Genomic DNA, 26,407 nt, shown 5'->3' on the forward strand with positions numbered 1-26,407 from the left:
TCTTCACCCTCGCTCCCCTAACACCCCCTCCTGCGGCGTCCACACAACCGCCCCCAGGTTTGAAGGCAGCGGTTTTCTGAGCTCCAGACCACGCAGTTGGGCGTCCTCCGCGGGCTTGTCCGGGCCGTGCTGGCCCAACCCCCGCGAGCTCTGGACCTCGGAGAGCCGGACAGGCGCAGGTCTACAGCGTCCGCTGGCCCACAGGTGCACAGTCGGGCCGGCGGCTTGGGGACCCGCAGCAGGCCGGCCTGCCCCCCGCAGGAGCAAAACAAGAGCACGCGCACCTGCCGGCCGCCCGCCCCCTCGGCGCCGGCCAATCACGGGGCGGGGCGGGGCCGGCGCGCCGGGCCCGACCCAGGCTATAGCTCAGCCCGAGGCCGCGCGGGGCACAGCGGCAGAGCCAGGAGCCAGCGCATCCTCCTCTCCGCAGCCTCTTCCCCGCCGCCGCCCCCGCCCCCGGGGCATGGCCTGTCTGATGGCCGCTTTCTCGGTCGGCACAGCCATGGTGAGTGAGCGCATCTTTTGCGGCTGGGCTTGGTGTTATTTTCAAGGAGCGCAGAAAACACACAAAGACCCTCACGCTCGCCTTACACCCCCTCCCTGGGAGCGCGCCCGCTCTGGCCGCTGACCCAGAGCCCTCTTTCCCCAGTGAGAGGTGCCTGACTCCGAGAGGCCCCCGCCCTGGCCACCTGGCGCCTCGGGATGCTACTTGCACCGGCCAAGGATGCCGCGAAGGCGGAGGGGGCAGGACTGGGGCACTCGGCAGCGAGCAGCCCCACCAGTGCACGGAGGGCTTTGGCCTCGTCTGCCTCCAGGTGAGGGGCGCGAGGCCTCGGCGACCCGGAGCGCACTGGAGAGGGACTGTAGCGTGGGCCTGAGGGAAGGGAGTGTCCGCTCTCTGCTGGCGCTCACGGCAGTGGGCTTGGGGAGCAGGGGCTTCGCGAGCCACCCTCCGGAACTCCGACAGTCTGGAGGAACAAAAAGAGGATAGGCTTCCAGAGAGCAGGAGCCTGCGCTGCCTCTGCTCTCCTTGGGGACAGCTACTTGCAGAGGGGGCGGCGGAGTCCCCGGGGAGACGGGTGGGGGGCGAGCCTGGATCCCTGCCGACTGCCTTCCTGCGCGCTGGGGAGACCCGGGTGGGGCAGAGGCGCGCCATCTCTCTTCTCCCGAGGGAACCGGCTCCAAGGGGATGACAGAGTGCTGGCTAGACAGTGCTGTTCCCATGGGTGGTCAAGCATCTCCCCTTGAGAAAACAAACAAGCTAACCACAGCCCACCCACCCGCCTCGCCTCGTTCTAAGACCTTTCACTTACTTCTGTGCCTAGCACACCGACATTGCAGTTAGGTACCAATGGCTAGATTTCAGGCCATCTAGAGTACAAATAGCAAGTCCTCCGTATTCCAACTGGGATTATCCCGTTTGCCACCATCTCTCTGTGTATTACTATCCTGCCGGCTCCTTCCCATAGGCTGTAAGCGCACGGTGCCCAGCGTGCGCGGGTCCCCCCTCCCCTCTCCTTTATTTCATTTTTAGCATCCTGTATTTGAAGTCAGCAGAGCTCAGCAGGATTTGACCGACAGTTACCTCTTGCCTTGAGCTCAAGAGAAAAAAAAAGGTAGCAGGCTTTGTGCGCATGCTCTGCTCTGACAACTGCATCCTGTGATTCCAAACAGGTTACTGTAGAACATGCCGCGCGCCAGCTCATTATATAATGATTTTGTGTAAACGGATAGAATGGGGGAAGTCGTCATATTAAGGAAGTTGGTGATGGGGTGGAAGTGGCTGTCCGGAGACCCTCAGGCTAGCCCCCCCCCCCATCGCCCCCGCGAGTGCTCTGCCTTTGACTTGCTGTACATAAAAGGCAGTGGAAAAAAGCTGGGTGAAGGGGCCAATCCAATCCCTTCCTCAAGACATTTACTTTTATCTAGTTGAATTTTGGAGTAATTCCTGAAAATTCTTCCTTTTGTGTTTGTTTGTTTACTTGGAATCCCTAAATTACTAATTTTCCCAGCGTAATGGAAAATTAAAGCGGTTGATGCCCATTACAGGTGAAGGAAGTTTCTGATCTTTTAAGTGATGCATAATTTTTCAAGTTCTTTTAGAGCTGCAGAGGTGGCTTGTTCATGGGAAAAATGAATCGGAACTCTTTAATATAGAGATTTTCTATAGTAATTTGTTGAATGCTGTGTTACAGTTTGATTCAGCCCCAGAGTTCACATGATGTGTTCTCATAGGTAGATGCTAATGGCTGGGCTTATTTTTTCAGATAACCTTGTTTTGTTTGAAAATCGTTTTCCTCTCTGAAAACTGGTACTTAAAAAAAAAAAAATTCTGTCAGCAGCCATATCCCCTAATGCACCGATCTTGCCACAGCTGCCTGGAGACCCTTATGGGCCAGTACTCAGGCCTCTCCATGGATTCTGTACTCAGGTTGACCTCCCCAGTGACTCTCCTTAGCACCCAGGAAAACATTCTCACCAGGGGCAGCCAGGAGCCACCCAAACAGGGTCTCCCCAGCCCCTCGACCTGCAGGAATGAACTCAGACTCTTTACCAGGTGTTACACAGCATGGTGGGTGAGAGTGGAGGCCTAGCAGGACAGAGCCACAGAACAGCAAGAGGGACATGGGAGGGAATAGGTGTTTGTTTTATTTTTAATGAGCTCAGGAGGCTGAGGAAAAGCTAGCTGTAACCTACATTGCTGGCAGCTCTCATCTGAGGATGTTTCCAGAGAGCTGGTCTATTTTGGAGTGACAGGCCACTGCCTCGCATTACACAGGTGTCCATGATTTTATAAATTGGGTGAGTCTGCCGGACATCCGTGGAGGAAGGGTGGGAGTGTGTGCATGGCTGGGATGTGATGGGGTGGGACTGAGGGACTTCCTCAGCCTGCAGTGGATTCTCCTGTAGCAGATGACCCTGCAGCACCTACAAGTTGTGGCTGTGGAGAGCTAAGCAGGGCTTGAGCCTTGTCAAGGTGGCTGGGTGGGAGCCTTTGGAGCCGGACCCCCGCAGGGCCACTTCCTAACTGAAGAGTTGTGACCAGGCTGAACATGTCTGTGCTGCCCACACTGGAACAGTTACCCCTCCCCCACTGCTAAAGCTGTGGAGATGATAAGAGGTGTGATCATGGCTGAAGTTTAACAGGCATGTTGTAACTGCCGGGTCAACAGCCACCTTGTTGACAGTGGCTTACCTAGTGTGTGTGAAGTGTCACTATACAATACTTCACATTGTAAGCACCTGGTGCTGGCTTCTCTCTCCCACTCCCACATCAGACTAGTCCCACCACTTTGCTCTGCTGGCCTGTCCACTTGTCTGCAGCCCGGTCACCACCCTCTGGTTAAGGGCAGCCCACCCCATCTCAGTTCCACAGCACTGGAGGGGACTGTGCTGAATCCTGCGGTTCCCATCCTGTGACTGCCCAGCTTGGGATCCCTCTCTGGCTCCCCATCAACCTCCAGACAAAGTTCACGTGTTCACAAGCCCTTCATCATGGGACCCTGTTTGCCCCTGTGGTCTCTTCTTACACTGAAGCCCCCACCTGCTGCTCTCCCCACCTTGAGAGCCCATCTCCAGTCCCTGCGCTTCCTGCAGGTCACTGAGTGCTCCACTTTACATGCTGTTGGCCGGCAGGAGCATGGTGCTCCAGCACCTGCCCCCTCACCTGCTGACCTCAGCTGAGACTGTATTTCTTTTTTTTTTTTAATATCTTTATTTTGTTTCTTTATCTTTATGCAGAGCTGAGGATTGAACCCAGTGCCTCGCACATGCTAGGCGAGTGCTCTACCACTGAGCCACAACCCCAGCCCTGAGACTGTATTTCTGCAGGAAGACTTTACCCTGAGCCCTGCCCCCACCTCAGAGCCTCCTGTGCCCCCTCTGAGTCTCCGGTGGCTTTTGTCCCACCCTATTGTGATTGTCTATTTTCTTATCTGGGACCAAGTCTTGGACTTGGGCTCACTGAGGCCAGAGGCCATATCTGCAGAACTGGCTTCATCTGGTGTGCAGTTTGTTAAATGAATGAACAAGTGAGTGAGTGACCAGATGGGCTTGGGCTCTAATGGAAAATCTAGACTCTCTTCACAACCCACAGCTGCTGTCTGATGTCTGCTATGACTGAGGGAAGGGACAGTGGTGGCTTCCCCCTGTGTTCCTAGGAGTTTCCTCAACAAGAAGCCACCCACCCGAGCTTCTTCAAGAGTTGGATCCCCCTGTGGTGGGTGCCTATGGAGAGGGATCCATGATTCACTGCAACTGGCATCCAAGGGGTAGAGGTCAAGAGGGCTCTCAAGTGGAGAGGGCACCAGAACCCTCCACCCACCCTAGCACCCGCCCTGGAGGTCCTGGGAGGGAGCCCAGCCTGCAGCGGGTATGGGCGGGGGACCAGCACTCTTGGCTTCCATTTGTATTGCAAGCAGGGATTGGAGTGGCCTCTGGGACCAGGCCAGAGCTACCTGTTGCCCACTGCTCCTCAACATCCCTCCCCCAAAGCCACGACCTGGTGCTTCCCAGACTTTTTGGAGTCCACATGAGTGACACTAGGGGCAGCAGAAGAGGACCTAAGGGGCAGGTGGAATGGGCAGAGGGAAGTCCTCTGGTGCACGCTTGGTGGGCTACAGGGGTACGTTCCTGCCACATCACCAAGACCCATGACCACTGAGCTAGCAGAGTCTTCTAGAACCCCTTCAAGGACCCAGCCAGGTGGGTGTAGCCTGAGGAGCTCTTGCAGGGCGCACAGGGTAGACACCAGCCTTCCCTCACTCTGCCTACCTAGGTTGGCATTTGAAACAGCGTACATGCTCAGTGCTGAACCTCCTTACTCTGCACCTTCATTTCCATTCACACAGGAGTCAGTGAGCTGAGTTTTCATTTGGTGAAGGTTTGGGGAGGTGGGAAATGCCTGCTAGGTGTGTGGTATGTGGATGTCTTTGTAATGAGAAGCTATATTTTCCATCACCAAAAATCCAGAATTCCTGTGCCCAACTCTCCATTCCCAACCCCCAGTTGTGTTTCAAGTGTTTAAAACCCCCAAGCTTAGAGCTAGATTCTGGAACCCTAAATACTTAGTGGAACTAACTCTGGCTTCTCTGTGATTCAGGCACCTTCCCTCAAGGGGACATGCTAGTAGGGGGAGGTGACCATTTGAGGTTTTTTTGTGTGGGGGCCTATTATAGACAATCTGTTCTCTGGTTTTATTTTGTTTTTTTGATAAGAAATAATTAGCAAACCTATGGAAGAGGAACAATGTGATGTGTTCTCACTTTAGAACAAATGACAGGGGCACTGTCCCTGGGTAGTGCAGTTGAAGTGACCTGTGGGCAGGCTTGGGGGGACAGGCGCTCTCACAGAGGTACACTGTCGGCAGCATGGTGGAGTGTTGTGAAAGGCCCCTGCCTTTGATTCAGGAGACATCTAGAAAAGCATTCAGAACCCCAGGGCTCTTCTGTGTTTGGAGGTTCTGGGGCTTATTGACTGGGCCAGGATCCCCAAGTCATGAGAAAAGCCCACCCCTCCTGTGCATAACTGCTTCTGGTCTCCGCTGGCCTGCCAGCTACAGTTCACTTGACTCCCGACAGGAGCTTAAAGGCCAGTGCAGGAGTGGAGGTGCGACCCAGAGGTCAGGCACTTGCCTAGCGTGTGCCAGGCACGGTTCCATCCCAACAGTGGAAGGAAAAAGCCAGTGCAGGCCTGAGGCACTGTGGCCATGCAGCCGGACGAACACCTAGAGTTTTGTGATGACTCAAATTCAAACGTCACTTCTGCCCTTCACTTTGAGCAGCTCCTTAAACTGTGCCTCAGCTTCTTTGTCTGTATGATAGAGAAAAAAGGTGAAGCCTTCCTGCTCCTCGGTGGTCTTATGAAATCGCAGTGAGAGAGTCACAAGTGATTTGGGAAATTTAAAAGTAAAATACAAAGCCCGTCCCCACAAACCCCACAGCTCTACTTGTGCATTCATTACGGGATTTCAAAAGGAAGGCACTCAATCAGCTTTTCAATAAATCTTTACCAGTTAAGTGTTTCTTAGCAGCCTCGTGTGTGTTTGACGTTTTTAATGAGTTGACCATAAACAAATAATTTTTTATGGTGGCTGGTGTTATCTTCACTGAAGAGGTGATTCACTTATACTATGGTTTTGTGATGACATTTTAGGGTTCCGAAGGAAGTTCAGTTTAACATTTTATCTAATTCATCTTTAATAGAAGAAAGAGTGAAGGCCGGCAGTGACAGTGCCTGTGGCTGGTGTCTGCTCCTGTGAGAGAAGCGGGCTGTTAATAATGGGTGCCCTGAGCCTTGTGCCCGTCTCCTGACTTTCCTGCCCTCTGGGTGCCAGGTAACACGTCTGTGCTTCCTCTTCATCTTTCTAGAATGCCAGCAGTTACTCCGCAGCGATGACGGAGCCCAAGTCTGTGTGCGTCTCCGTGGACGAGGTGGTCTCCAGCAATGTGGACGACGCTGAGACCGACCTTCTCAACGGGCATCTGAAGAAGGTGGACAACAATCTCACCGAGGCCCAGCGCTTTTCCTCCCTGCCCCGGAGAGCAGCTGTGAACATCGAATTCAAAGACCTTTCCTACTCCGTTCCCGAAGGACCCTGGTGGAGGAAGAAAGGTAGGGAGAGAGGCCGATTTGGACACTGAACTGGAAAGAGACTGTGGATGGAAGCCACTGGTCATTTGGGGAAAACCTAGGCCTGGGAGTCAGGGGGCTGAGATTCCCTTCCAATGCCTTCACTGTCCAGGCTGATTTATTTAATTGCTTTATGCCAACTTCTTCTCAGCCGTGAAATGAAAAGTTTGGACTAAGTGGTCTGAAAGTTTACGGTGACTGTAAAGTTTTGTGGTATTCTTACAGGTTGAGTATCTCTTATTGGAAATGCCTGGGACCCGAAGTATTTCAGATTTTAGATTAGTTTTTGAGATTTTGGAATATTTGCTTATACAGAATGAGGTATCTCAGGGATGGATATCTCAGTATGTATAATGAGATACATAAACTTGACCTTTGTCCGTTTCATATACACCTTATGCAATATTATTAGTGCACCTATATTTTAACTGCAACATGTCACGTGAGGTCAGTTGTGGAATTTTCTACTTGTGGTGTCATGCCATTGCTCAAAAGGTTGAGACTTGGGAGCATTTTGGTTTCAGATTTTCAGACTGGGGATGCTCAGTCTGTTTAGAGAACCTGACGGAGGTTGGCCAGTATCCGTGTGTGCTCATTTCTGGCAGGTGCTCCAGGCTATCTTTGGTGGACATTGTGTGTGTCAGTCTATGTCTGCCCTTCAGCTATGCAGAGTAAACCAGAAGGCAGGAGCCACCTCTCAGGTCTGAAGTGTCAGGAAGCCAGCGCTTGCCATGACTCTCTGAGAACCCATCATCTGGAAGGGCTCTGAGATGGGAGGTGCTGTTGGGCTACAGAAAAGCCAACCGTTGGAAAGTGGGTGGTGTAGATAAAAACAGAGGGAGTTGGGGGAGGGAACCCAGGGGTCCCGTCAAGCCACTCTGTGCAGGATGTTGCCCCCAGTTTTCTGGGTGCTCAGGGGGTTATGACGAGTGTTTGAGATTCTCAGCCACCTTGCCCAGCCCAACTTCCAGCATGCAGAGCATTGACACCTCCTGGGTCGGTACTTCTTTGTCCACCTGATCTGCCTCTTGTGGGCTTGATGTCCACACATTGTCCATCGGGGGACCCCTCTTTGGTGGGAGTGGCTGGGGAGGAGGGTGCTGGTCTCTTGTTTCTACTGAAGCACTAGAAGCAACTTGGAAATCTGAGAGGAATTTGGATCAGAAAAAGTTATGCAGGCACCACCGGAATAATATAATTTTTAGGACTCTCAGTAAATCTGGACTCATCTTTTCTTTCTTTTTGAAAAGGACCCATGCGGATTTTCTGATTTTCTTTTTATTTCTTCTTTTCCCTCATGTCTTTGTTTTGTTTCTCTACCCTCTTGAAACTGAGCCTTTAAGATCATTAGTGTGGGCCACCTGGACTTGGTTGTAAACAGAAGTTGGAACCTAAGCAAGCCTGCTTCCTGGGACCCAGGAGGCCCGTGGTTGTTGGGTGATTATGCCTGTGTTGGTACAACCAGGAGCAGATCCTGTGCCCTCTCAGGGGCCGACTGCATACCATGGTTAGCTGATACTCACATTTTTAGAGCATGCCAGCCTGTTTTGTTTAGAAAAAATTCTGTGCCAGGCTCAGGTTTGGGCCCATTCTTTTGAGCTTGTTGGAATTTCAACATAGAGGTGTAGCTTTTTCTTTCTAACTCAAAGGTAGATTTTATAGAAACATGTACCAAGAAACCACTGGGGCAGGGTTGTTATGTTCGGCCTTGTTTGTTTGTGTGATTGTGGCTAACCTGGGAGGGGCACAGAGCAGTTTCCATCCCTCTGCTGTGTGTGGCCTTGGAGAGGCCATCTGAGGGTGGAGATGGGGTGGGTGTCCCTAAGAGGAAGATGGCTTGTGATGCAGACGTGCAGATGTGTGAATACCCTGACAGCATCTTGGTGTGAAACCTGGCACATAAAGTCTGGCCACAGAGGTGCCCAGCTGTGGTTTGTGAGTGTTGTCCACCTCACCAGCTGTGTGGCTTGTCCACCCTGTGTTCTGTAAGAGTTCAAACTGTTTATATCCATCATCTGAGTCAGCCTGCAGGTGGTGGCTTCTTGGCAATGAAGGGACACAACTGTCCATTCTGAGTGGCCCTCAGGAAGCTCAGCCAGGAGCCACTGGGTAGTTGCTTGCCCTATAGTAACCTCCGTGGGCTCCTGCAGGGAGGAGGTGGAAATGGGTCTGCGGGACTTGCCCATGAGTCAGAGAGGCAAAGCCAGAGCGGGTGACAGATGTGATTGGCCTGGTGTGTCCCAGTTGCTGGTTGAGAAACCAGTGAGGTGTGATGTGCTGGCAGACTTCCTCCCCGGCTCGCTTCTTCCTCAGTGGCAGCTGCTGGGTGTGCTGGGTCTGTCCCTGTCCTCCCAGCCCCTTGACCCAGTCCTTCTTTGTTCCTGGAATCTACAAATCAGAGTCTAGATGGTTTACCACTCCAGCATGAGTTTGGGGTGGGAAAGAATCACCTGTCTTCTTGTCACTCTGTGGAAGGGGCACAGCGGCTGGCAGTGGTTCAGGGCTTGTCTATGTTCCTGAGCTAGGCAGGGACAGGCCTGGGACTGAGCAGCAGTTTCTCCTTCTGTGGTGGCATGCTGGCCATGGCTTGCCCAGTTCAGGGGCTTCCAGAATGCTGGTTCATGCAGCCAGCAGGAAGCAGTGCCGTTCTGGAGGCTCAGGTGCCCTAGGAGTGTCATGGAACCCCGGTGGTCCATTGGGCTGGAGGCCACAACCAGGAAACCTGGGGTGTCCCCGCTGGAGGGAGACCTTTCCGTGCTCCCTGCCCCCCTCACAGTCTGCTCTTGAGTGCCATATCCTGGTACCCCATGACCCCAACGAGGCCACACCCAGCATGAACAATACAGCCTGCGTTAATCTGGCCGGGCCCAGGGCTGCCCTGCAGGTGTCCTTCTGGGCACTGGTGTGTGCGGATTCCTCTCGTACCACTCCCACATGGCACCGCCCTCTCCTCTGCTCCTCAGTAAGCAAAGGCTGCCCCACCTGTGCAGGTGGGCACCTCCTTTTCCTGCTTTGTCCTCTGATTGCTAGTGAGCATCTCAGGCCCCAGCAGGGACGGGGTCAGGCTGAGAGGCCCAGTCCTAGCCACTTCTCTGCATTTCTTTTTCCTTGTGGTGGCTGTCATCTCTGTGTGACTCCAAGGATGGCCTCCAGCATAGGAGTGACTTCTCTTCCACTGTCACTCGATTAGCTGACGGTGTTAGGTTGATTGTTTTCAGTTTTTAAAATCCGACTCCAAGAGTTGAGCTAACTGTAACGATCACTCTGGGGCTGGACACCCTGGCGTCACTTAAGGGACCACATGAGAGGCAGAGAAGTTTTGAGAGCTCAGGGTCCGACTGCCTCAGAGCTTGTGGAAGGAAACAGGAAGCCGTGTGCTCTGGCCACAGTCAGAGCCCAAGCCGGGAGAAGCCGTTCCTTTCCACTTCTGAGACACTGGAGGATCCCGGGAAAGCCACTCCCTCAGTTTCTCCTGGGACACAGTGCTCCCACACAGCTCAACACGGAATGCTGTACCAGCGAGCTGGGCCTGTGACCTCGGTGGCAGTGTGAACTCCAATGGTCACTGTAAAGCAAGCAGGGAAGAGAGAACTTCAGCGACCTTAGAAGAGAGGCGTCGAGTGGGCCTATAGCAGTATTTTTAAGGAGACGTCAGGCCTGTGTTCTTTAACCACGGAGCAGGGCGATTGCCAAGCATTGAACTTGGCGTTTCACAAAACATCTTGTATTTTCAATTGTAGTTACATTTTCACCATATGATTAATGATGTCTTTGGAGGGCAAAGTAGCTCATATAATAGATTCCTGGTAGAGAGCGTAATTGTGAGAGGAGCTATTCTCAGGAGGAAGAAGCACACCCCAAGGATAATTTCACCGGCTTCGGATACAGTAATTACTTTCCCTCAAGGAATTCGCTCACGTAGCTTGAGTGGATGGGACGGGTGGTTTGGAACACTGACGAACTTAGTGCCGTCACACAGACTGTTGTATTGGGGATGGACCAGGGAGCTGGCGTTCAGATCACCCCTCGTGTGACTCTGGGAAGCAGCCTGAGCTTCCCGTAAGACAGACCCCTTTTGGTAGCACTTGGGACCCTTGTGAGGAAGAGAGTCCACACGACCAACTCAGAGGTGGAGGTGAGAGTGCGGAGGTTTCCACATAGGGGCTCATTCACACTCGACATAATGGCCCTGTGGGTGGAAGGCAGGCTTGGGCGCTCTCTAGGCTTGCCCTCCCCCAGTATCTCTGGACCCTTTCATGCACAGTTGACTGTCTTAGGGCATGGTCGCAGGCCACTTGGCTCACCGTGGATTCGGGAGGAATTCTGTCCATTCTCCTTGTGAAAGACTGTGACATGACATCTGGAAATGTACCAGGGTCACCGCGGTAGGGAATGTGGGACTTGAAACCTGACCTGGGGTTTCAGGGCAAGGTCAGTGGTCCACAGGGACCTTGGGAACACTTGGCCCTGGGGGGGTGCACCGTGCCCCACCTGCAGATGGCGCGGTTGGGGTCTGCCCTGTCTTCCTTTTCACCAGCCTGCTGGGATGTGGCTGCCCCTGGATGTGGGGAGGAATTCTTCCCCCTGCGCAGACACCCTGTTCTGTCTCCCCTCATCAGTGAGGGGAGCCTGTGAGCATGGGGAGAGGACCCCTGGAATGGTCCTGTGACGAAGTTCAGGTTGGGGACAACAGCAGTCACACTTGGGGTTTTAGAGTGTTTTCTTCACTGTTCTCAGGTGGGCATTATCTCCCCCGGCCACACTCCATGGAGTACCACTGCAGCTTTAAAACTAACCCAGCCACATGCTTTCCAAAACCCAGGCAGGAGTTAAACATTCTGGGCAGCTCCATGTTAGATTATCCACATTGGTTTGCTTCTAAGCTGCAAAAATGCTTTTGAACACCCTTCTTAAGGTGAAGTTTGCTTTCTCTTAATTTCCATAGCTGTTTTCTAAGACTTGTCATTACAGGCTGGCAAAAATGAGGGGTGAACCACTAGCAAATCCTTTCAGGAGTTCCATGAGGAAGGCTGGATTGGAACCATGTGCTGGGTGGCATGACCCAACTCACTGGCACAGGCATGGAAGGGCAGCCCAGGGAAGGGAAGGCTGCCAGGGTCCTCAGGATGGCGGTGGGCTGTCAAGGGCTGCTTAGACTTGAGGGGAGATTGGTAGTCCCCTAGGGAGAATTGCTTTTGTGTTTCTTTGGAACTTCTGTGCTAAGGTAGCTTTCTTTGGGTGTAAAGGGAAATTGCTTTTAATGCTGTAGCTAATTTTTTCCTGAAGTGTGACAGCCACAGTCTCCTTGCAAAGATTCCTTGCTAGAGGCTGGGGTGCTTACAAAGAGGAGTTTGCCTCAATGAACTCAAAGGACTGGAGAGCTCCTTTCTTCCCCACTGGGCCCAGTTCTTAGGTTCTCAGGGTTTGGTGGCTCCCAGGGGACAGATAGGCAGGCCACCCACTCAGGGCCCTGAGGGACAGGCTTTCTGGAACTGTTTTCAACTTCTGCCTTAAAGGCCCCCAAATAAGCTTAGAGACATGTCAGGAATGGGCCAGCTCAGCAGACTCACGGGACACGAGCGCATAGTGCCCGTGTGTGCCGGTTCACAAGGGGAGTCTTCACAGCCAGAGCCTGGTAGCCCCCCTCCTCCAGCCTGCACGTGTCCTCTCCCTTCACAAGCCTCGTGGGAAGCCAGACCATCATCAGATGACCTGGAGTTGGAGGTCTTTGGTTACAAAGCATTGCAGCTTAGGGCGCAGCAGCCTCTAGACCTGGCTTCCATGGCCCTGAGATGTGGGCCTCGGTGTCTGCTCTTCTGTTTCACCTTCTGATTGGCATGATCCTTATTTAGGCATGCTAATTCTCTGTCACTCTCCTGGGGAGGGCTCCTATTCTTAAGCCATCTGGCTTCTTCAAACAACTAGGTAGGCCTGTGCCCTGCTCAGGGCATTGCTGCCACTGCCTTGCTTTCTGAGGACATCCATGACACACTCATTCTCCCTGAATGGGGGTGTCTGCTTGCATTTAGCACCTGTAGGCTTGCATCTTGAAAACTTCACATCCCCAAACTGAAGTCCTCCCCTTAAACCAGAACCTAATCTGCCAGGGCAAGAAATAACCTCAGGGGACATTTGGTCGAACATGAAACCATTTCTTTTGTTTATAAATTGGCAGGAAAAAATGTTTAGTAACCACACACCTGCTCCTTTTGAGTTCAATTCTAGGATCAACAGATTCGATTATTTAAGGAACAAAGGTAACCATGCACGTCAGATTAGAACTATTTAGGAAGACCACATCCTGCAAACTAGGGTTTGCCATGAGGCGAATGCTCTATCTGATACATGATGGTAAAGTCCATGCTGTGCCCAAGAAAGCTTACCATCAGATCTGATGCCAGGCATTTTGCTCATGTGGGAAGAGGTGTCAGTCGCAGTTTCCAGGGCCAAGGATGGCAGCAGATGTGGCTACAGGGTCCACCTAGCCTGATCAGCAGTCAAGAGTTTCACTTCCCACTTTGCCAGCTGTGTGTTGTTAGTTACCTTGGTGCCTTGTGGGGTAAAAGTCATTCCCTGTCAAAAGTAAGACATGCAAGAGTGAACTCAAGGTTGTGGTTAGGTCCAACTGAGACCTATATTTAGAGTCCCATCTCTGAGCCAGTGGGGCCTGGAGCTGCCCAGGCTGACCTCCCACACTGGGGAGCAAGCCTCTTGCACCATCCAGACTGCAGATGGCCAGCCTGTCTGAATACTTCACAACCAGGAACCAACGCCTCCCAGGCCTTAGGGCCGTGTTTGCACAACCCTCATTCTTAGAAAATGCTTCTGTCTGTTGATTCCAGTAATGTTCATTAGTTGATCCCATTTCTGCTTTTTGGAACTCTGCAGAACAAGTTTTCTTGGTCTAGAGCTCACAAATTGAGGTGGTGGTTGTGGGGCTAACCAAGAACAAAGCAAAAGGGTATTAAATCCAGAGCTACCCTGAGGGGAGGAAATAAGGAGCATGTGGCCCTTGGAGGAAAGGAGGGCAGAGCACTGCTTGAGAGGTGGGCACCGGAGTGGTTCCACGGGGGCAGGTTCTGGTGAGGGTGGAGCTTGACAAGAGGGGAAGGTGACTCACGCTTTCTGTTTCTTGTGCTGTCATAAGGCAACTTGGTGTACTCCAACCAAAAGTCCCTCTCCTGACATCCCAGCACCCATCTTGAAAGTGAACCTTTGGCAGGAGTTTTATGGGATTTCTCAGTTGTTACTTATCCCCTCCCACTTTTGGGGGAGAAGTGTTTATTTTTTGATTAAAAATAACCCATGTTTACTGAGCAAAAGCTGTTTGCTTTAGCACATTGTCTCATTAAATCCTTTGGGAGCCCCAGGGAGGCGCCTCATATAGCTATCTTCTCTAGGAGGAAGCAGCCTGCCCAGGACCCCTGGAAAGTAAGAGCCAGGCAAGGGTTCAGACCTGAACCTCAAGTCTTGACTTCCTGCCTCTCAATGCTCCAAGGAAACCTCTCTCCGTTTGCAGCTTCTCAGATATACCTAAAGTGGGCCATGTTAAGCCTTCCTGGCCCTTGAGATCGCCCTGGATGTTCTTGTGCTTGGGCAGAGGGCAGCTTTGGGCTCTGTTCAGTGTCCACAACCCCACCACCACCCGCTGCGGGCTGCGCTGGACCTCCGGGAAGGGGTTACAGACGTTCATTCCAAAGGACAGTTCATTTTGGCCAATTGTCCTCTGCCGCCAAGTGCAGCCATATGTGGGCTTTTTTGAGTAGAAACCCTTCTTTCTCAGGCTGGCCGGGCCTGGGGCCACTGCAGACGGCTGGACACACCTGCTCCCACTAGCTTCCTTTTGCTCAGATGCAGGTGTGGCTGCAGGCCTGCTGGGGGCTAACTGTAGGTGAAGTCTGGGTTCTGGAAGACTGCAAGGCGCGGGCCCCCTAATGCAGGCAAGCGCGGGCGGGGCCGAGGCGAGCTGCCGCGCATGCGCAGTGCCTGGTCGTCATCCGCTGCCGCCTGCGCGGGGTTACTAGCGGTCAACGCTCGCTAGTAACCTCGGTGGCGGAGGGGAGCGGCGCGATTGGCCGGGCGCCTGGCGCTGTTGCTAGGGCGGGAGGAGATGCTGCGGCCGCCCTGGTCCGGGTGCTCGGCCTCCGGTCGGCTCAGCCTCGCGGACTGGGGCCCGTCCCCGCTCCGTAGGCTCCCCCTGTACCCAGCGCCCGAGGACCGCCGGGAAGTGGGAGCCAGCCCCGCTGGTGGGGGAGCCATCACGACGGTTGCGCTGACGCCCGGGCTGGCTTTCTGCTGGAGCGGAGTCGGAGACCTCACTGAGGGACAGCGGAATGGCCCGCAGCCTGCGCGACACCGCGGGCGGAGACTCCGGTTCCCCAGCGCCCTTCCGTTCACAGTTGTTCTGTGGCCGGGGATCTTTGAAGGATCCATGTGGGACTTTCATAAAGTCCTTGTTTAAGTTCAGTGTAGGGAAGCCACGATCAGGGCAGCCTGGTGGGTGGCACTGGACCAGGACCTGGGCTACCTTTGGAACCGTGAATTCCCCGTGGAAACTGGGGTGTGGCTCTACTAAGCCAGCTGGAATTCAGAGGGTCATGTGCAAGGTGACAGCTCCCCCACCTCTGCTGAGTCACTCCCACCCTGGGCATGGCAGAGGATGCTAGGACAAATAACAGCTGAGCTTTGGGCGTGTTTGCCGCAGCATCTATGATATTTATTTATCTACTGATATTGTTGAACCATAAATGTAAGACACATGTGATTTCTACCTGCTGTGCTCCATTTGAATATCTGGAAGACCTGGGACTCCTGTCCTTCTCTAGACACTGGCCTGGCCAGTTCTTGGGGATTAATCTAGGTGCCTTGTGAAATGTTAAACACCATTGTATGCTGTGCCCAACCTTCTGGGTTCCTGAATAGACACAAGGAGACCATTTGGACTAATGATTTTCCGCTGCTTGCTTGCCTGGTGTGGTGACGCAGAGTTGGCGTTGCTCTAAGCCTGCACACCTTGAGTTCTTAAGGACTCCCTGTGCTGATGGTGAGCCAGGCAGCCAAAGCTTCCCTTCTCCTTTCCCCGTAGAGACTTCCTGTCCCTATGATCAGGCATTTTTGTTTCCTTTGCCCACTTGATGCCCTCTGTAGGGAGCCCACCTAGCCTTCCCAGGCTGGGGGAAGCCTGCCTCATTTGCCAACTGCCTTGGTCAGGAAGGCCCTTCTGGACACCTTCACAGCCCTCTGCCCCGGAGCCGGGCATTCTTTGTGTGTTTTGGGCTTTCCTTTTCTGAGCTGCAGATGCACTGTTCTGTCACTCCTGTGTCCCTGCTGCCTGGCCCAGGCCTGGCTCACAGTCAGCACACACTAATGAATGAAATCAGAGAAGAAGTCTATCCCTGTAACCCACAGAGGGCTCAGGAGTAGGGAGGAAAAGAAAGAGGCTTGGGCACATGGAACGGGATCTTGCGTGACTTCCTAGGTCACCCCAACCACTGACTCCCTGCATTGAGGTTGGCAGATAGGGTATTAGGTGATAGGATTCTGGGTTCTTCATCAGGCACCTGCCTTTGAGTCCTGGCTCCTCCCCTATTAACCATGTGACCTTGGGCCCCAGTTTCCATGAGGCAGATGGGGCTGGTGGGAGTGCCAGTCCCAGAGTTACAGTGGGTAAAACTGAGGCGTTGCTTCATGAGGGGCTAATGCGTTTGGGAGTTTTACCTCAAATTGGCCAAAGCGTTGGTTTTTACATTGTTGGCTTCATTATGCATTTTTACTCCTATTGCTCTTGGTAATACCAGCTTGGTACCGGCTGGCTCTGGAGCAGTGACTTATTCCGCCTTCCCAGCAGCCCTGCAGGAAGGTTGTCTTGCACGTCCTGCGAGGGATGAAGGTGATGTGGCTGGAGCCCTGAGGTCCCTTGCCAGGCAGCCCAGAGTGTCTCCCACTGCACCCGGCCTTTCTAGTCCCCATGCTCTGAGCTCTCCGTTGCCCCTGACGGTAGAGTTTCCTAGCTTCCTGAGGCTGTTCTCTGAGACTTCCTCTTCCTTCCCTAAGATGTACCCTGGTTTCCACTCATGACTGATATTGGGACTAAGTTAACACTCACTTCAGGGATGTTGACCAAAGCTTCTTGTGTAAGAGTCGCGCATTGACAGGTGGCAGACAGGTAGCTGCAGCCTCGTCCCTGCTGGAGGGCTTTTGAGAATGTCCAAGTCACTGGGTGATGAGCTTTGTGTGTTTGAGACTATTTGTATTTAAGCATGGACGTTTGTGAGTGGCAGAGTGGAAATTTCCACCATTGAAACAAAGCTCCGCAGCAGCGTTACACTTCAGAACCTGCCTCATGAGGGAGGTTAATGTAGGTCATTTTAGGAGGATGTGAGATTTTATCGGCTGTGTATTTTAGTCTGTGGCTAGATTTTCATGCCCGAACATGGAGGCTGCTGTGCCCGCTGCTCTGACTGGCAGCCGAGGCAGGACAAGGGCAGTGCGGGTGCCCAGGCGAGCCTTGCCTCTGCCACCTGAGGAGAGGCTGTCCACATGTAGTTCCTGCATTTGCAGTTATCTCCCGTAAATCCTGTCATCTTGTTGTTGATAGAAAATGCGTTTCCCATTCTTTGCAGCAACTCCAAGTTAATATGTAATAAAAAAAGCTTACGATGAATCAAGCTGTGCTCTGAGCTGGTTTGTCATTTTCTCTCTCTGTTTCTTTTGATGAAACAATTCCAGGCCTCACGCCTTTTAGCTAAACTCTCTCAGTGGAGGACACCGAGGTGCTGCAGCTGGGGATGTGGGCTCCAGAGGGGGAGTCTGGTGTGGACCCCTCTTTATCTCTGCCCCGCTGGACAGCACGTGGGTTACTCCCCTCCTGTCAGGAGGAAATTCCAAGGGCAATGATCCCCACCTGCGAGGCCATGCCCAACCTGAGGTGTCAGTAGACACCAGCCTACTTCTTAGGAAGTTATTCATGACAAAATAACCTACCAGTGGTGGCCGAGAGCCTGAGATGGATCCCTTTGGTGATCATTCTCCAAGGAAGCCTGGTGCACAGTCCGGGCTCCGGCCCTGGGAGGAAGAGTTTGTGGTGCTTGTGGGCTTGGTAACCCTGGGCCCGCAGTGTCCTCAGTGGCTCACCCACATGCACCTCTCTGCCACCCCATGAGCGAGGAGAGGACGGGAGGTGCTCAGGACTGGCCCAGGCTCACAGGGCTGCAGGTGGTGAAGCCCAAGGGATCTAGCCCGAGGCCCCGGGGGCTGCGTCTCATGTGAGTTCCTGGGTGACAGGCACCCCAGAGTGGCTTTCTGCGTTGGCGACTATACATCCCTCCAGTGCAGTCTGCTGCAGATGGATAGATACAGCACTCAAGTGACAACCTTGGTTGAGTGGCTTCTTCAGAGTTGGGAGCTGGGCAAGGGGCCTAAGCTCTAGGAGGCTCCTCTGTGGTCATTTTGGTGGCTCCAGGCTTCTGGCATCTCATTTCTGAATCGAAACCCCAGGAAGGGATGCCATTTCATTTTCACACCAGGGCCCTGGAAGCCTGTGGTGCCCTCTGCAGGGCACTGGGGACCCTATGTGTGCTCATCTTGGGCTGCAAAGAATCCTGAGGACGGAGGAGAGGAAGCAGATGACAGACACGGTGTGGCACAACATTGACCAGGCCCCGTCCCCCTGCCAGGCCCCATCCTCAGCTGTCACGTGAGGCCCATTCTCTCATTAACTAAGAAATCGTGACTTGGTTTCAGAGTCCCAGCCTGTGACAGGTGGACCCCAGGACCAACCCCAGCTGCCAGACCCCACCTTCCTCCTGTGTGTCTTCCACGGTCATGTGAAACAGCCGGCGGCTTCCTTGGGCCACGGCCATCCTCAGTGAACTCGAGACTTTACCGTGCTTGCTCACTACACGCTGTTCCTCCCGTCTCCGCTCACCCCGATCTCACCCCTCCTCCTCTGTCCTCCGGGAGAGCCAATAGTCAGGACTAGAGCATGCCACACTCGCTCTCACACAGCAGGCCTGCCACCTGCACCACCCGTGGCCACCAGGTGCATTGGGCAGGAGGAGGGCATGCAGGGTGGGGTGGGCTCAGCGGGAATCATCCCCCCCCCCCTTGCAGTGATGGAATGGGTCCCTCTCCCCAGAGACTTGGGCGGATGAGAGGTGAGAGCACTGGCCACACCCCATATGGCCTGCCTCTAGGTTGCTGGCTGAGACCCAGACTGGCCCTCCAGATCTCAGTGTCCACTCGTCCTGACCGCAGTGCAGGTGGGAATCCTTCCCTCCTGGTGACTGCAGTGAGCTGGGGGGCGGGGGAGGAACAGGAGAGTGCCACAGGGCATTTCTGTGGGGGTTTGGGACTCAGGCATTTATACACACAGTTACCTAAGAAACCACTCCCACACTGTCTTCAGAATGCCCGGAGGTGTCGGCTGCTGGTTTATAAGAATACCTGCCGCGGAGGGTGTGGAGGAATGAGGCCCAGCTCCAGGACAAGCAGGCCGTGACAGGGGAGACTCTGGTGCAATTTATTTAGCGCAGAGTTAGCCAAGCATGTGCTTTCTGAGTTCCCTTCAGGGCATACGGGCTCTTAGGGAAACACCTCGGTGGGGCAGTAGGGGACACGGCACCTAGGCGGCTGGTGGAGACCACTGGCCTCAGGACTTATTTGCTCTCCTCTGGCTCTGCTTTCTGCACACTCCACACCGTAGTCCTTCGGAGCTGAGCAGCCCCAGTGACCTTGGAACTGTCCATGCGTCCTGTTGTTTTTTTGGGCCTCCAGAAGTCAAAGGCTGTTGGAGTCATGTCCAGGCCCCAGGGAATCCCAGTGTGGCTCGAGGGCTTTGGGAACAGGCATCTGGGCCCACCCAGCAGTTCTGAGCTAGAGGGTGTGGGTCAGTCAAGTTTGCACATTAATGTGCCCAGGACACCTTGGTGTTCCAGGTCTAGGACTCCACTTTAAGAACTTTCAAGGAAGGGATGGCCACTGGCGAGCCACATCTGACCCTTAAATGCAGGAGCGGGAAGTGGCTTTGCCCACCCTTCCCTGATGGCAGGAAGGATTGAGGGGGGCTGCTCAGATAGGCTCAGGTGTCCCCAAGGCCTCAAAGTGAGCTTCCTTTTACCAACAGAGATGCAGACCACTGCTCTGTGCTGAAGGGCATGGTCTCAGGAGTCCCCCTGTGAATTTGGAGAGCTCCTGGGCCCCTTCCTTTCCAGGGTCCTGATCCCAGCGTGCTGATCTGGGGACAGCAGGCTTCAGATGCTGGTAACAGGACAGAAAGGCAATTGGCAGTACACTTGTTTAAGAGAGTCCATGCGACCCAGAGCCACACTTCACCCTCTGTGTGTCTGTGGGTGCTGGTTTGCAGCATCACCTGGAGGTGGGGTGAAGATGATCAGCTTCCTCACGGCTGATCTGTATCGCCTGTCCCCACCCACAAATAAGGTCATTGCAGTCTCTGTCACTGACCAACTTATCCACTGGCCAGTTGCTTTGTGGAATGTGGACAGAGAGCTAGTACTGGGAGCTGGCACTGAGAACTGGTACTGAGGCTGCCATGGGGGAATGTCGTGTGATGGAGAGATGTCTGTCATAGGGCTGTCAGTCACCATGCAGACAGGTGGTGGGGAGGAGGCTTGGAGTGCACCTCTAACCTGGCAGTATTATTTCCTTTCCGTAAACCTTCCTTGTCTTTGACAGAAGAAAAATTGCTCTCTTCAGCTAAGATATCACTGTAGGTGACAAAATCATTTGTAGGGCCTGAGGTCATCCTAGGGTGAAAAGAGCCTCTTAGAGTAGCCACAGGGGCCTCCCAGGGATTCTAGACACCTCTGCACTGTGCCAGGGCGCAGGCAGGATGAAGTAGGCCTCTGGGTCCCAGGGCTTTGGAGAGGAGCGTTTGCTTAGAAGGTCGAGCCTTTCCATGGACTTGGAGACGAGTCTGGGTCAGGGATTTGCAGTGATACAAATGACTGAGCAGCCAGAGTTCATTCTTCCCCGTGGACGTCCAGCATTCCGTCCAGATAGGAGGCTCGGGAAGTGGGGGAGAGACTGTCCTGATCCGGACGAGCTTCGAGGGGCCACAGAAAGCAGTCTTCTTGGCAAGAGTGTCCTTCTGTTTGTAGGTGGGCCTTGCTGCACATCCTGCAATCCAGTGCAGGCGAGGTGGCTTCCCTGGCCACCATGGGACAGGAAGAGCCCGGAGGAGGAGACAGGTTTCAAAGCAGAAACAGGACTGAAGCAGGGTTCCTGTTTGTGGGAGGAGGTGAAGGGAGGCCCCTGAGTCTAGACACACAAATAGAAACCCCCTGAGAGCCAGGCAGAGAGCAGCTCAAGGCTGAGACAAGGCCGGGAATGTGCAGGCGGGTACTGACATCACGGCCAGACCCTGGGGACGGTGAGCAGTGGAGTGTATTTCCTGGGGTATTCCTGGGGCCCACCCTTGCTGGACATGATGTGTGTGGGGGGGCAGCAGGAAGGGAAGGTGCTGCCCAGTGCCCTTGGCCTGCTTCTCCATCAGTGCCTGGAGTAGACACAGAACCGTCCCTGCAGGGGGTCTGGAGAGGTGGGCAGGCTAGGGACACTGCCGACAGGAAGTGTGGCTTGGTCCCTGGAGATGGCTGGGGCCAGGAGGAAGGGAGCGAGGTCACTCCTGATTAAGCGTGCACACACAGGGTGGGAACGGGGTGAGAGGCGCCCGTGGACGCTGGCTCAGGGAGAAGTAGCTTCTTTAGAGGAAATGGAACCCGCAGTGGGAACGGATAGCCATCCAGACACGTTTCACCTCCCTGAGATCCCTGTCGGGCAGCAAAACTGTTCTGATACTTTGTCCGATAATAAATATTCCACAAAATAATTTCAACCACGTGCACAAGTAAAAAACAGGGCTGCTTGCTCCAGGGACTGAGAGAGTTGCCGTCACAGCTTCTCCGCACTGGGGTAAAGGGATAGGATCTAACTCCGGGAGTTCCTTCTTCAGTTGCCCTGCAGAGAGCGAGAGAGTAACCGTGAGACGCAGTGACTGGGTGTGTATTCCTGATGGCGGGTCTGAGCGCACACGTGTACGGTTGCTGGTGACAGCATTTCGTAAAGCTAGGAGAAACCTGCAAGACTCAGGTGGTCCTGGCTGCCCATGTCATGGCCTGGAGAGCAAGGTCCAGGTTAAAAAAGAAAAAGTTCACGGCTGGGGATGGACGCCAGCGTCCTGTGCATGCCAGCCAAGTGCTGTGCCCAAGCCACACTCCCACCACAGCACTGAGAGATTGTTAATTTAAAGTAGCCCCCTTTTTTTTCACATTCAGTATTTTTACATGTAAGTTTGTATCTTATATGTGTATATTTATTTTATTCTGAGTGAGGCGATTTACCTTCTACCATCAATAGAAAAATTTTCTATAGCTGGATTAGAATAAGTTAACAAAAATTTTTTAAAAGTTAAAAAGATGCCAGGCATAGTGGCACACTCCTGTAATCCCAGTGACTCCGGAGGCTGAGGCAGAAGGCCATAAGTTCAAGGCCAGACTCAGCAACTTTGTGAGACTCTCAGCAACTTAGCAGGACCCTGTCTGAAAATAAAATATACAAAGGGCCGGGGATGTTGCTCAGTGATAAAGTACCCCAGGTTTAATCCCCAGTACAAAAAAACCAGACAAGTCCTGCAGTCAGAGCCACAGGACTCTCCATTTGATAGGAGCTTACCTGTGCCACCAGAGCCTTGATCTACTTCACACTGGACAGGAGTGCTCTGGGCGCAAAAGGGAAACTATTGTCAACTTCTGAGGACTTCTGTTGACTTTGTTCTCACTTCTTGGTGAGCATGCTCCTTTTGCCATCTGAGTAATTTCCAGGGTAAAAATATTTGAAATTTCTCCTCTTTTCATTATGGGGATAAAGCCTTTTTCTTTATTAACAATTTTTAATTTTTTTATTATTATAAGCAAAGTACTTTTGCAAAGTCTGGCCTCCATGGCTCATAACTTGCGTGGCCCCAGGTCCTGACACTGGCCTGGGGGTCTCTGACATAGTGCCTGGCAGCCGAGGAGGGAGTGTCAGAGCGGAGGTGGACAGGCCAGTTGTGGCATTCAGCATGGAGGGAGCAGAGTGGCACGGTGGGCAAAGATGGCAATGAACTTCCAGGGAAGCCACCCCTGCCAGAGTCCTCAGGGCACCACAGGAGACTATAGACTCAGTCATATTTTGTAACAATTTAAGTGAGATATTGGACCAGAATAGCAATAATGGGGATTGAATGGTGACCCCCCCCCACCATGGGTATGTCACATCAATTTGTGACCTGCAAATTGATGCTGTTGAAAAGATACAGAGATGTGCAGATAGATGTGATTAACTTAAGAGTCCCAAGATCGTCCTGGGTTCTGGTAGACTAAAAACCAAGGTAGGATTTACATAAGAAGAGAAGGGGAAACTGATATGGAGACACAGGGAGAAGACCCCACACAAGAAAATGGAGGCAGAGCCTGGAGGGTCAGCCACAAGTCCCGGAGCACCTGCAGCCCTGACACCTTGGTTTAGGGCTTCTGGTGCTCAGGCCTGTTGGAGGGTACATTTATGTTGTTTGAATCAACAAGTTGTATGGCATTTTACTGTGGTAGCCGAGGAAATCAATGCCAGAAAAGAAGGGATCGGCATGGGGATGGGACATTTGGAAAGAGAAGCAGCTGGCGCAGTGTGGGGGTGTGGAGCCGGGTGCTGCCCTGCTGCCCTGAGGCCTGGGTCACCTCAGACACCTGTGGCTCCACTAAGCCAAGGTGAAGGTGTATGCGGCTGAGCCAGCACTGCCTCCCCACAGCGCCAGGTTCCCACAGCAGACCTGATGGAACCCAAATGCTGTCCACGGAGAGTGAACGAGGAGCCTTGGTCAGGCCACCCGACTGATCTGGGACCATGAGAAGAATTCAAGCACAGTCACAGCGGGGAAGTCCTGTTGGGTGGAAACCAGCAAATCCTGGGGCCCACGGTGCACTGTGGGGTCCACGGGGCCTCAGGTCCCAGAGTTCGCCAGATCCGCCAGTCCCCTTAGGCCGAGGGCGGGGTGGGGCCGGGCAGAGCGCTTGCCTCCCATGTGCCAGGCCCTGGGGTCTGTCCCCAGCATCAGACGTGAAGGGAGAAAAGCAGGAGAGTAGAAGGTTCTGGATGGCAGTGGCACTTGGGGAGGCCGGGAGTGCCCAAGGCCGCAGGGTGCCCGGCTGCAGAGGGGCTAAGTCTGTGTCTCCAGGCCAGGTGTCGGCACAGGCTCCCCCCTTCTCGTCCTCACACTCACCAACTCGACCTGCTGTAGAGAACGTGGGACGGCGGGCTCAGTCCTGGTCCCCACCCACTTGTAGGGCCCAGGGGAGTCTTCAGGGTTCCCGGCCTCCCTGTCTGTGAAATGGGTGTTTTAAAGTGTGTCCTGTGGCTTGTGGGGAGAATGAGTCACGTGAGGAGGGTTAACTGAGGGATGTGCGTGGGCTGTGGAGTGGTGGGGACACATCACAGGCCACGGAACATGGCTGCGGTTCACCATCCCTCCTGTCACCATCTCCCTTTGTGACCGTGAAGCAAAATAAGAGGTGGACCTGGGAGGAAGAAGCAGGAGACTGGACAGAGAGCCCTGGGTGAGGGAGGACAGGACGCGCACGTGTGTGTGAGGTGACACATGTGCTGGCGAACTCCTGGGCACAGGATCTGGAACCACCAAGGGCCACAGGAGGCAGGACTGAAGAGCAGGAGCACTGCCCTATCAGCCGGCTCCTTGTGGGTTCCTGAGCCAGGTGCCACCTCCGGACACCACGTTCCGTGGCAGACAGGAACCTGGGCTGGGGCCGAGCGGGGACCTTGGGGACCTTGGCCCCCTGTCACATTTGGAGGCCTCATAACTGGGTCAAAGCAGGCTCAGGCCTGTGTGCCCTGCCTGCGTCCGTGATCTGTCCTCCTGCGGTGCCCACAGAGGAGGCCCAGGCTGCCAGGGGGCCAGTGCTCAGTGCTGCTTCTGCACCTGGGAGCACACTACCGCCCGGACCCCTGATGGCGCATGGGGCCTCCCAGGAATGTCCACCTCCTCCACAGGCCAGTCCTGGCTTGCCCTGTGGCCACTGCTGATCCTCACACACACACGGTTAGCGGGCGTGGGAGGGACCATTGCTGTGCCAGCTCACTCACGCGGTGCCGTCAGCAGGACTGTCTCAGTCATTCCCACTGACCTGAAAGTGACACAGGCCACTGTGCTTCTCCCTGCTTGCTCCAAGGCTGGCTTAGAGATGGGCCAGGGCCATACCTGCAGTGTATGGGAGACTCTCCCTGCAGCCCAGAGGCACCAGGCCCCCAGACCTCAAGGGAATTGTAGCAAGACAGGAGCAGGGTCATGACACGGGGTGTCGCCGTGCACCCTACACCTGCCCTCACTCCCTGCAGGGCACAGGGTCTGGGCCACCAAGGGCTTGTCTCGTCCTGACCGCAGCCCCTGCTGCCCTGTTGTTACTCTTTTCTGGGGCACAGGGACTCTGTCACCCGCCAGGAGGGAAGTGGGATTCATTGCCTCCAGGGCCCACTGTTCTGACTGCGAGTGGTAACAGGGTGTTGGGCAAACTGTACAAGGAAGCGTCCGCAGCCCGGCAGCTTGGAGGAGGGAGGCATGGCCACGGCGTGTGGGGACAGGCAGGAGCTATGCGCATGTTGGCCCAGCCAGGTGCAAGGTGCTCCAGGATCCTTCTCCCACTGTCTTCCTGGCCTACCATTTTACAGAGGAGGGACCAGCTCAGGCACATGGAGGACCCCAGCCCCATGATGTGTAAGGACTAGATACAGGATTTGAACCATGGCCGGTCAAGTTCATTAACTTCCTGGGGCCACACAGCCACTCCAAGAACAGGCAGGATGGGGTGACCTGCACTGGCCAAGGTGTGTTGGAGGCACCCTGACCAGATGGGAGAGGCAGGGAACATTGAGGCCAGTGGTGAGAGAGGTCTGGGAGGACCATCTGGGGAAGGAAGGCCTCCAGCCCCGGGCGGTGGCTTGCAGAGTTGGAGGCAGTCAGTGGAGCCCAGGCAGAGAGCCAGGAGAGGCTCCGAATCCACCTTGCAGCCTTGGTGGTGCCAGGCGGCCAGGCCAGGCCTCCTCTTGGGGTGAGCAGGTCTCCTGCACGGTGCTTCAGCATGGGGTGGTCGCTGTATCCACCTCTGGGATGCAGTGTCATGGCATGCCCACCTGATCCAGAGCAAGAAGGGAGGCCACAAAGGGGGATGGCAGGGCACCCTCCCCTGGGAAGTACCCTCCCTGGCACTGAGAGTGGAAATTGAGTGGTCCCGTCCCCAGAATGCTTCTCAGAGGTGCCATGTGTGAGCGAGGACTTCTCAGGGCACCTCCAGCTCTGGGAGTACCTGGGCCAGGGCAGCTGCTGGCTGCCACCTTCTGTTTGGAGAATCACATCAACGTAAATAATGATGGGGGCGCTGGAGCCCGCTGTCCTCAGCCACGTCCTGCCTCCAGAGCTCAGAGGAGCTGCTGTGCCTGCGGCCGCATGTGCTAGATTTCTGCTTGCTCTGCTTTCTCTTTCGGAGTTTGGATTTGGGACTGGAAATACCCTCATTGACCAGCTTAGAGCGTGTCTCTCTTTAACTAGCGTTGGTCCCTCTCAGTCTGCATGTGGATAGACTGGGAGAAGCAACCATGGGGGACTGGAACCTGTGTGCAGAGCAGCCCCAGCTTGGCCGTCTGCTGGGGGTTCTGTGTGTCCCCAGACTGACAGGTGGCAGCCCAGCTGCACTCCTGTGGCCTGCGGAGCGTC

General features: G+C 54.3%; 1 protein-coding gene across 1 annotated transcript in view; it reads left to right on the forward strand.

The window, feature by feature from the left end:
• Positions 1–346: 346 nt before the first annotated feature.
• ABCG1 (ATP binding cassette subfamily G member 1) overlaps positions 347–26,407 on the forward strand; it is a 60,110-nt gene continuing 34,049 nt past the window's right edge. The window contains exons 1-2 of the mRNA XM_081300677.1: positions 347–505; positions 6,369–6,612. Of these exons, the coding sequence (XP_081156803.1) occupies positions 464–505; positions 6,369–6,612 (286 nt within the window). The 5' untranslated portion in view covers positions 347–463. The remainder of the gene's footprint in view (positions 506–6,368; positions 6,613–26,407) is intronic.

The sequence above is a fragment of the Spermophilus citellus genome, assembly GCF_964194105.1.
Source record: "Spermophilus citellus genome assembly, chromosome: 7".
NCBI lineage: Eukaryota > Metazoa > Chordata > Mammalia > Rodentia > Sciuridae > Spermophilus > Spermophilus citellus.